The following is a 12,747-nucleotide window of genomic DNA, read 5'->3' on the forward strand; positions in this document are numbered from 1 at the left end:
TAAAAATTGTCAGATAAAATTATTTTCCTTAAAAAGATCATATAAAATAACATAAAATAGTCTAGTATAAATATTTTAAAAAAATGATTTAGAAAAACTCACCTCTTTTAATATACTTAAAATAGATAATTTTACAAAAATGATAAAAAAAACTAAAATATTTCACCTAAAAATTGTATATTTATAATAAATTTACAAACCTCAAAAAAGATATATTTACAAAGAAGATTTAAAATTTTTATCAAAATATGTTCAAAAATCTTCTTGAACTTCAAGAAATATTTTTTACTTAAAATCTTGGGCGTGAAAATCACTAATAAATTGTAAAAAAATAATATACAATAGGCATATCATTTTTTGGTTATCACTGAATCACGGGGAAATTTTTAATATTATTTTTATACATATAATAATAAATAAATGATCATCTGCATTTTGGTGGAAAATCATAATTCATTAATTTTACAATAAAACGGAGTATATTTAAAAATTTTAAAAAAACTTGTGAAAATTTTCATATTCTTTAATTTCACAATAAAAACAAGACGTGTTCTATGAAGCTATTAAGTTATGACTATTAAATCATATTATTAATCAATTTTTAGAATAAATTTTTTTTTGTGAAAAAGGTTGATATTTCAGAAAAGAAATAGTTATTTTTAGATTTATAAATTAAAAGTGAGCACTTGTTTAATTTGGGCATTGTTGGGCTTAAAATCGTTGAAATTGAATGGCCCATAAAATTAAATATAATTTAATTGATACTCTTATATATAATATTGCTTTCTTATTATAATTTTATAAAATTGTATCGCTCAAATTAAAATACCAAATTAGACAATTTATAGCTAAATTGTTAAAATTAAAATATGACTTCATTCTACCAGACCAAACAATAAAAAAAAAATTTTAAATTTAAAAAAAAAAATAAATAAATAAAAATAATGTTAAAAATTTCCCCGTGATTCAGTGAGTTACCATTCATTTCATTTCATAATATAAATAAAAAATATAAATCATATCATATGTTTATTTGTTGATAAATAAAATATTTACATTAAATATAAAAAAATAAATTATTTTAATAAAAATAAATAAATAGTAATAGGCCGCGATATTTCTCGAAATAGTTTTCGCTATATTGCCTTCGCGATAATAACTTCGCTAAAAATTTTCGCTCTAATGTATTCGCTTTAAAGGTTTTGCGATAAAAAATTCGCGATATTTGTTTCGCTATATTGTCTTCGCGGAAAAGTATTCGCTATAAAATTCTCGCTGAATTGACATGGAATCAATATCAAATGGAAATATTTTAAGGAAGGGATTAGTAGCGGCAAATAAGATCAGTCTATCTTTAGGATCGGTATTTGCCGATCCGATTGTGAACAACTTTTAAATCGTCCGATTCTAAAGCCTCCTAAAAATAATTTAGTTTTATAACGAATTGTCATGTTACATCGATACTTCAGGATGTTTATGCATTAAAAATTAGCTGCTAATTCTGAGATATAAACATTTATAACTGTCATTTTAATATCAGCAAAAAATATCGGTGGGGCCCTGTTAACGCATATACAATGACAACTATTTTATAAATTAAAACAATTAAAGAGTGCTAAATACAATATAACTAATTATTGAAATTATTTTCTTAAAAAAATACTGTTGAGCCGTACAAATATAATTTAAAGATTCTCTTCTGTCAAATTATATCTGTAAGGAGAAAGAATAGATTTCTATATGCTAAATTGGGTAGTGACACCTTCAAATAGCAATATATAAAATTTTAAAAAATGGCGACTGATACTTATCAATGAAAATTGATATAAAATACTTAGTTGTTAGAAGGCTAAACGGGTTCAAAGATTTTTTAAACTTTCTTAGAGGCTAGGGCGAAATTTATTTAACGCTTCATGTTCGGTTTTGTAAGGTTCGGATCCCTGATTTTAAAGTTAAATTGGTCTCATCAAATAATGAGACTTATGATTTTGATTATATAGCGTGTTTTATTTCTAGCATCCTTCGCACCTCAGCAACTTATTCATTTTTTATTTTAAATAAATTAAAAACGAGACCTTGGAAATCACAAAAATTAAATATAATAGTATTTATCACCTTAAAACGACTGAATTGTATTCGTGAGCTCTTATATCAACTTCTTCAATAGATATTTGATCAATTTTGTTATAAACCTATAAAAACAAATTTTTTACATTAATGAGAAAATAAATGTAAATTATTATTAAAGTTTCATCAAAGCAGGGTTTTAACAAAAAGTGTTCAATGAGTATTTGACAATTTTCTCGCCCAAAATATTTTAGCGATTTAATCCCTTCCATTATAGATGTTAAATAAAATGAAATTTTAATATTAATTAAAATTAAATAATAATATAAATATTATGCTAAAATTAATATGAGATAAATGTTTATTTTTCAATTGCCTAAATATAATATAATTTAATTTGCTATTTTAAATTTAATAATATTCATTTTTATTTTTACCATAATTTGAGGTGAGATTAGTATTCTTTTTAATATAACACAATAAGATCTAAATTATATAAATTAATTGAAAAATAAATGTTAATAGCAAAATAATAACATATATAAGAAAGATTATATTACAAAATTTAATATACAGTAATAATATGATTTGTTGTAACACATTTTCACAATGTGAAAAAACTTTCTTATATAGTTAAATAACTTTCCATAATTATTGTAAAAACATTTTGATAAAATTTTTAAAGATTTTTGATATAATTTTTTAAAATTTTTTTTAATAATAAGAGTTTTTATTAATGAAGATTAACGTCAAAGTTATGAATACAATATAATTTTTTTATGTTTTGGACCCAAGTTTAAGTGGGAAAATGAGAATAAAAAATTTCTAAGTTTTAGAATAATTTTTTTTTAAAATGCATTGTAAATTTTTTTTAAATTTAAAGTATTATTACAATATATTAATGTTACTCTTAGTTATCTAAAGAATGGAAATCAGGATAGGATATTTGATAATTTCTTAATAAACATAAGTGAAAGAAAATTCGAATTTAAGGATTTCAGATAATTCCTATTTTTTTGGTTTTAAAATTAAATAAAATTTAAAATTTAATTGTTGTAGTTGCTTTTATTAACCTAAAATGACGCATACCAAAAATCATCGAGATGTGCCACAAACCATTCTACCCATAACGTAAGCCCCTACACTTCAATTTAACTTTCCGTAATTATTGTAAAAACTAGTAGAGAAAAATACATCCTTTTTTAAAAAAATTTTTAAAACTTGAAAGAAAATTTTGAGAAAAACATTATATTTTTAAAAACTTCTGGTAACCTATGCACAATAGGAATAAGTGGATTGAAAAAATTCACAATAATAGATGGGGCTTTTACTGCGATAAAATTCAAGGCATACCTGGATGAATTATTCACACTTTTATTATCAAATTCATTACTTATAATGGATAATGCTCCTATACATCGAGCGAGGATAATTAGTGAGAATTATCCAAATATCATATTTTTGCCACCCTATTCGCCGCAATTAAATCCGGTAGAAAATTTTTTCGGAGTAATTAAAAATCAATATAGATCAAATTCTCTTAAACCCAATAACCGAAATGAAGTTATTTCAATTGTTACGAGTATTTTAGGCAATTATTTTACATATAATTTTTCAAATTTTTATTCTCACACCATAAAGTTTATTGAAGAGGGAATTCGATGCATTCGTTTAAATGATTGAATTTGTAATTGATTTATATTGTGCAATATTTTATTTACAAAGAATAAATAAATAATAAATTTATCTGAAAACCCTAAATTCGAGTTTTCACTCATGTTTATTTAAGAAATTATTCAAATTTCTTATCCTGATTTCCATTCTTTGGATAGCTAAAAGTAAAATTAAAATATTGGAATAATTCGTTAAATTTAAAAAAGGTATTGTAAAAATCTTAGAAATTTTTTTTTATATAATATCTTTTAAAATTCTTATTTTTCCACTTAAACTTATGTCCAAAACATAAAAAAACTATATTCGATTCATAACTTTGACGTTAGTCTTCATTAAAGTTTAAGAACTTTATTATTAAAATTTTTTTTTTGAATTCTCATTTTTCCACTTAAACTTGTGTCCAAAAAAAACTATTTGATTCATAACTTTGATATTAGTCTTCAATAAAGTTTAAAAACTTATTTTTCACATTATGAAAATGTGTTACAACAAATCATATTAATACTGTAGAAGGTGGTTGAGTGGGAAGAACGTTTGCCTTTAAAACGTTAAGTCATAGGTTCGAATCCCGTGATGTACAAAAAATTTTCTTAAAATTTTACATTAGAGATATATAGTCTCCATCGATTTATTTAACATTAAGAAGATAGGAAAGTTGATAGAAAAAATAAAAATTAACATTAAGATGATAGAAAAGTTGATAGGAAAAATAAAAATTAAGATTATACGAAAACGTTCATTTCTTGATTACGGTGATTATATAAAGATAATGTAAAAATAATTAAAATAAATTGTAATATTAATTAAAATAAATTATAAAATTAATTAAAATAATTTATAATTATTATAATATTCGAATGACCCTCTATAAAATATATCAATATTTCTACTTGACCTTTTATAAAATATATGACGATTTTTACTAACTTATTTCATTTATTTTATCTTCAAATTTATATTATTTTATAATACTATATAAAGTTGAAAATATGTAAATATAGGAACATAATGTAATTCTTCAATTTAAATTTAATAAAATAGTTTTCTTAAAGCCATTTTTTATCCCCCTCTTTTATTGTGAATTTTTTTTAATCTCCCTCTTTTGTTTATGTTAAAGTTAAATAAAGTTTTTTAATACCCCTCCTTTATTTACAATAAAATGAAAGTTAAAAAAAGGTTTCTCTTTTTGGTCCCTCTCTTGTTTTAAGTTAAACACAGTGAAAGTAAAAACATATGGCTTTTGTGTTTTCTCTCACTTTACTGGATTTCTTACTTTAGGAGTCCTCAGTAAGGTGATCCGAAAATATGAGTTAGACCGTTGGGTCCGGGAGACCACCCTGCATCCCAAGATATATTTTGAGTTTCGGGAAGTATAGGGGGTAGATTTTATCCCCAATTATGTACGATAAAACTAACACAACTCGTTTCCACAAAAACGTTCTTTTTTTCACTTTACGCCAATTTAATTTTAATTTATAATTGCGCCTTTTATTTTCCCTTTTTTTATAGTTTAGATATATACTTTATTTTTTCTGTAAAATAATTTTGAAAATCTTAATTAATACACACTTTTTTATGTTTAAAATAATTTTGAAATTTTTATTCATCGTGTGTTTCCATTAATTTTATATTATATTTTTTTAAATTTATTTTAATTATTAAATTGTTTTTATTTAACATCTATAACAGACATTATATTAATAAAAAGATTTATTCGCAACGGATGTTTCTTTAGTATTGTAAAGAACGCATGCAAATAAAATTCTTTTTGGAAAATCGCGGGCGTTCCGTTTATTTTCGTCGAATTATTCATTTTTATGTCAAACATTCATTTTTTACGTTCATTAAATAAAACGATTACATTTTCATTTATAAAAGTTCGAATTTTCCTTTTAAAAAAGTTAAAAATAAAATATTTCATTTTCCTACTTAGCTGTTTCCTTCAAATATTTTTCAGCACGTCTTCTTTTCTGACGGTTTTATTTTATTATAAAATGGTTTATATTTTATTATGTTAAAGTTCATAAATGATTTTATGTAGATATATCTGATAGTTTGGACTTATCTTTATGTATTTTGATTTTAATAAACATCAAAATGAATTTAAAGTATTGTAATAGATCATGGAGTAAATAGCCACCACATTTTTAGATTAAAGATACATGCATTAGGGTAATTTGATGCTTACAATATAATATATAGTATCTGAAGATGAGTATATTATTTTCCTAATAATATATTGGTATTTATCTAATGGCCTTGGACAAGGCTTTCAGAAATGAATGAAATCATTAAAAATATATCATATTTAAAGAAACCGTAGAAAAGAAAATCAAGAAATGTAAAGCTTCCGAACAGAAAGTCAGAAGATTCAGACGATGATTGTTTATCAAAATCTTTCGTAACAAAAGATAATACATTAAATATTTTCAATAAATTTCTAGAAATAAGATCATTGTTCACTTAATAAAACACCAATACCCATTCTGGTGGAACGCGTTTTTATTGTAGAAAATTTAGTTTTAAATAAAACGTTCTTGATCGGATAAAAATTTTATCAATGTATCTAAAAAAATATATTTTACGCAGAATTTGATCATGTTCCTTTTTCTTTACAAAAAAATTTTAATGCAAATATATTCGATTTTTTACCAATGAACGATTAGTTTTTTTTAATAATGTGATCAAAAACTAGCGGAACTTTCTTTAAAAATCTAAGTTTAACTTTAATTTTGTGAAATTGTAAAACTCTGCTTTAAAGTAATGGTATATGAGCCATCTATCCTAAAAATTACATTGTAATTGCTAAAAAAGTGATTAATATGAAATTTAAAAAAGAAAATATTATATCTAGATAATATAAAGTTATTTTTTAAAATTTTATCTTAAAAATACGAAATAGGTATATAAAAAATGGGCAAAGAAAATTAAAGTAAGCGGGTAAAATAAAGGGACACGTCACTACCATTCCCATATATTAATGTAACATTAGCAATCTAATATGGGTTAATAGAATAGCCAATATCAGTCCCTTTTCATAACCAACCGCATAGGCATATCCAGGATTTTGCTAAGAGAGTAAGCACTATTAAGTGAGGGGTGGGGGGTCCTCATACATTTTATTGGAGATCTTTAAGTCCACTACATTTAAAAAAAATTATTTTGGGTTTTTACTTTTTTAAAACATGACACTTACCACGTCTTAATCTCATTTCATATAAATTAACTCTATCCCAATGGTAGTCACGTAGGTCCCGTTATTTTACGTATTTATCAAAATTAAGAATAAATCTTACATATAGACAAGGAATATAAGACCGATTACCAATAACCACGTCTATCAATTCATCGGCATTGTGGTCGCCCCTGAATACCACTTCCGCATTAAATATTTCTATAAAAAAATAACCATTCATTTTATTGATATCCAAATGGGATTTTTTAATGATATATTATAAAATGCTATAAATAACTATCATAGGGCAGGGATGTCAAATTTTAATAATAAAATATATAGATATAAATTACTTGATAAAAAATAGAAAAAGGGTATCTATACAGACACTTCAAATAAATTAGTATAAGATAAAGGACACTATGTTAAAAAATTAAGACATAATGTTAAACAAAACACTTTATTTCAGGGTTAAGTTGACCGGTCAAATACTAATCAATCAATTGACCGATATTTGACAAGCCAAATATGGTTAAATTCAATTAAATGTTTTTATGACAGATAATAACAAATATATCAATAAATAAATGAATATTATTGAATTTGGTAATATTTTGATTCATTCTTGAAATACTGTTTTATTTTCACCTTCTGAGACAGAGTACTTTCCTAGTTCAATTGAATAATCATTTTCTTTTATGTTTTTAATTAATCGTAAATTATGATAAACGTTAACTAATTTTCCCGTAGTCAAAGTTTTCAATGGATTTTAGTTCTTTGTATGAATATTATCAAAAGGATCAATTATTTCTGAAAAGGTTCCCATCTTCCAGCTTGATGCTGAAATCTGATTAACGGTTAGAATTCTTATTTGTAGATGCTGTCTTTGATATTGGGGATATAGTAGTAAATAGGCACCATATTGAGCTTTTGAATTTAGATCCTTATCTCTTATTTAAACATATTTATTATTTTCTTCTTCTGATAGAGAAAATATTGGAACATGGCATAATTGAATAATATGTTATTCTAAAGATGGTATCTCATTTACTTGGAATAAAGTCCATTTTTTTTCTTGAATTCTCAACAATTACATAGCCCGCATTTTAATATATCTAAAAACTTTAAATATTTTATCCAAAATTGTTCTTCGTCTAAGATATGATCACTTATTACTCTTGGGCATATATCACTAACAGTTTCTTCAATGACCTTTTGCAAATTTGTATTTGTTGCATATATTTTTTTTTATTAATGAAGCCTACCTTTTAACAAACATTTCATCAAGTTTTAATTTTTCTTTGGTATACCTGATTGTTTACTTTTAATATTTTAACAATGAAAAACAAAAAAAATCTGGAAAATAGGAAATATTATATTTAAAGGCTAAAATATAAATATATTTCAATGTTTAAAAAAAGTGATATTAATTTTTTTAAAAATTAACATATTCTCGGATAGATCACATCAAAAAATATCATTTCTGAAAAATTGATTAATTATTTCCTAAAAATTCAGAGAAATAAATTAAATAAAATTTTTATACTATATTATTATAATGCAATTAAATTGATAAGCAACATTTAAAAATGTATATAATAATAAATAATACATTTAATCAAAAATATTAAAAATAGCATTATAGAGTATTGGACCAGTAATTTATTAAGACAATGTGATAATTCGTATAAAAAATACATAAATTTTTTTGTAAATAATCATTATTTTTTAATATAATTAATTTCTCAAATAATTTTTCTGACAATCTATGCCCATTGATTAGGTTTGCAAAGTTAAATAGCCGTTTAATTGGGGCTGACTGAAGAGGATAAAATAGTGTTATATTTAAAAAAAAAATTGATATGGCTATTTATGTAAGTTGTTGGGATCAAGAAAATCATCTTTAATTAATTTAATATTTCCAGTTCAACTTCATTAACTTCATAAGATATCATTAGAATAATAATTATTTGGGGGGAAATTTAAAAAAAAATGTATAATAGTTTAACTCGGATTTAAATTAAGTTTTTAAGATATAGATAAAAGATATTTTTTCAAAATGAAAAGTATCTTGTATTTAAAAATGCTGCCCAACCCTGCCATAGGGTTTTCCTAATAAAAAACTATATGAAATTAGTTAGTTTAATAACAAATAAACTATATATAAAATTTAAATATAAAAACCAAAAAAAATATTTGAAAAAATGGGAATGGAGCACAATTAGGGAAAACATAACTGAGCCCCTAGGAATAGTTTTATTAAAAATTTCTTTTTGTACTTTTATTCTTAAAAAAAAATTCTTTTAACATGCAATATTGGAATTTTATGAGCCAACGTTTTCAAAAGGATGTTCAGACAAAATTCTCCACTGGTGGATGTGGCTATTAGGGTAAAAATGAAGTTATTCAATTTTTTATATTTATCTTCTTGGTTTCTGTTAAGTATGTATCAAGGACCTGGAGCGAACCAAACCATTATAGCCCGGAATAAAACATTATAATTTTTTAAATCTTAACCGAACCTTTATGCCAAATAGCTAAGAACCGAACCTTTATAATGGCTTTGAATCGAGATTATATATAACAACTTAGACCATAAATGTCAGCAAAAAAATTAAACATTCCATTTGAAAAATCACTGGCTTCCTGTATTGAAACAAAAGAAATCAATATAAAAAAGATGCGTTTTGTTTTGCAATATACCATGATTCTAGACACCAAGTTCTTTTGTCGTGTGATGAAAAGGGAACGGCCAAAATTCACTTGAGCAAGATATGGCGGAAAATCCACATTTCATAATGGGGAAGTTGGGAAAATTACTGTCCTACTATGCCAAATAAAATAAATTCAGCTGATGAAATAAAAAAATTATTGCCTTTTCAAGAAACTGTCTAAGTAGTGATGTGGGGCTTGAAATTGAAAATAAGAATAGAAGGATAGGTTCCCTAATTAATTCTTATTATAAGTTGAAAGAGTCACGAAAGATACTTCATTAATGACCTTCTGGGAGTCGAAAAATATGAATTGCTGGGTTATTCATCTAGCTTCAACCGTGCTAGCAATCCTCCGTGATTAAAAAATATTCTATAACAGGCGCGTAACCAATGAGGGGGGGGGGAATTCCCCCCCATTGCTAATTTGGCTGTTTTTATAAATATAATTTTAAGCTAATAAAAATTTTACACCTCCCCCCCACCCCCGATCAAAATTTTACAAATATTTAAATATCAATTTTCAAGCATAAAACTTATTTTTATAAATAAATTTTATTAAAATTTCTTTTCTTTGTGAGTACAATAACATTATTCAAAAATATTAATAAAATGGAAAATTTTTTAGTCAAAGAGATTGAAATCAAACGGTAATTTATTTTATTATTATATATAATTATTTTATGAAATTCAAAATTATTAGTGAGTTAGAATCAATAAGTATTTTTAATAATATTTTAATTATTAATAAATATCTATAATTTTTTAAATATTTTTCATTTTTACTTCCATTTTGTAGAACAAAAGAAATAGAAATACAAAAGTTAAATAAGGCTGAGCATGAAAAAAAGTAATGTATCGTCAGAAGCGATATCATTATTGAATTCAATTGATCAATCAGAGTTTATCATTGCTGCTAGTTGCATCAATAAATTTTTTCCTATAGCCTACTACTTTGTAGAAATTTACAAAAACCAAATTTAGATTTGGTTCAGGTTATTGATTTGGCAGAAAATATATATGAACAGGTAGATACAATAAGAATGAATATTTTCATAATATTTATCTAGACGTTGAACCGAAGGCTAAATTTTATGATATAACATTAATTAAACCTCGTCTAGCACCTAGGCAAATATTGAGATGTAAAATAAATATTGGCTCAACTGAAGAATATTATAAAATATCCATTATCATCCCATTCTTAGATACCTTTTTATCGCAAATAAAGTACGAAAATCACATTATAATTATAGTATTTAATAAAAAAATTTGTATAATATTGTATTTGATAAGATGTTAAAAAAAACTTGTTTTTAAATTATTTTCTAGTCAATATTTTATACACACTACTATTAGTATTTTCAATAAAAAAATTATATTCTGCTTATATTGTATGAGAATTTAAGCTGAGGCTAGTTTTTAAAGCAAATTTTATAAAAAAAATGACATTAAACTTTATTTCAACTTTACATTTAAAAAATTTTATTAAATATAATATACCTAACTTAAAATAATAAAAAATAGGCTTGTAATATCCATAAGCACGAATTAGTAAATAATAGTAAAAAATAGAAATATAATTATTATTAAATTATGAATAATTTAATAGAATAGCTAAAACATAAGACCCAGCCGAAGGCCAGGTAAGAGTGGTTTGGGGGCTAAGCCCCCAAAAAAATCCCCCCCCCCCATAAGAAAATCCTGGATACGCCACTGATGGGAAACCCTGTATTAAAACCGTTGGAGGAAAAAGAGGATAGAGTTAACGTATCATTACCACGCAATAGAACTTTTAATGTAGGAGATTTTGTTTGGTACAATACAAGTTGATGAAAAATGGTGGAAAGGATTGGTCCATAAAGAAAGTAACATGATGTTTCAAATTAAGACAGATAAAGGTGTATAAAGGAGACTATACCAATTAAGAATAAGAAATTGTTTTAACACATTTATAAACTATGATTCTAACTCTAAAAATTCTTTTAAGGAGGGAAGTGTGGATAAAAATAAAAAAAATCATTAATAAAAATAATATAATACCAATTTCTAGACCAATTCGAATTAAACAAAAACTTGCTTATTTAATAGATTATATAACTTAATATATAAAATAAATATTGGACACTAAAACGCAAAAAATAAATTAAACGCTAAAAATATTAAATTATAATTTTATTGATTTATCACTCCAATATTCGATTTAAAAATATTATATAATAATCTTATTGATTTATCATTCCAATATTATATTCTATACATTATTCCAAATTCATATATTATTCAGATAATTTACTTATTCTAATATCCAATTTGATCAATTATTATTCCTAATTATTCACGACTGACTGATGATGAAAACAATTTTGTAAATTGATAATAATAACAACCGAGTACCACAAGCACTAACATGACAAAATTACGATTGATGAAAACAATTTACGATATGGATATCAAGCAAAGGATTTGGACAAACCAATGTAACGATTACAATGACTTATGCAACAACTTGAACAGCCAAAACGATGTCAACAAGCTCTCGATGACAGCTTACATGAAATTATAGGAAAGCTTTTTAGAAGAGGGAGAATTTTATATAATAGGAATATTAATAAATTAAAATATTATATATTTGGTTATAGTATTAAGTTGAAATTTTATATCATGCACTCATTAAATTGTCTTTACTTTAATATTCTAATTTTTTAAGACACTTATTATATAGCTATTCAGATTTGACTTATCTTGTAAGAATTGTGTATATTCTCGTTCATATTTTATTTTAATCATAATTATATTTTATTTTATTATAAATTATATTTTATTTTTAATCATAATTTACATTTTATTTTCAATGATAAATTACATTTTTTTTATCCCTTTCAACAAAAACAATTTCTCTTTATATATCTTATTTTAAACAATAAAAAAATAAAATGTGTGAAATACAAATTGATATTAAAAAAAATGTAACGTTAAAATGATATAAAAAAATGTTAATATAAAATTTTCACCGATTAAATTTAAATACAAAGTGAATAAAAAAAATGTCACATTAAAATGATATATAAAAAAATGTTAATACAAAATTTTGACCGAAAGGTATAATCTCAATTATTC

General features: G+C 23.8%; 1 protein-coding gene across 2 annotated transcripts in view; it reads right to left on the reverse strand.

Annotated features, from left to right (window-relative positions):
• LOC135922529 (developmentally-regulated GTP-binding protein 2-like) overlaps positions 1-12,747 on the reverse strand; it is a 48,404-nt gene that overhangs the window by 13,523 nt on the left and 22,134 nt on the right. For both annotated transcript variants that reach the window (XM_065456900.1, XM_065456901.1), the window contains 2 exons: positions 7,038-7,135; positions 2,116-2,192 (listed from right to left, as the gene is read on the reverse strand). In XM_065456900.1, the coding sequence (XP_065312972.1) occupies positions 2,116-2,192; positions 7,038-7,135 (175 nt within the window). The remainder of the gene's footprint in view (positions 1-2,115; positions 2,193-7,037; positions 7,136-12,747) is intronic.

This window comes from Gordionus sp. m RMFG-2023, chromosome 1 (genome assembly GCF_954871325.1).
Source record: "Gordionus sp. m RMFG-2023 chromosome 1, tfGorSpeb1-WG-v2, whole genome shotgun sequence".
Classification (NCBI taxonomy): domain Eukaryota; kingdom Metazoa; phylum Nematomorpha; class Gordioida; order Chordodea; family Parachordodidae; genus Gordionus; species Gordionus sp. m RMFG-2023.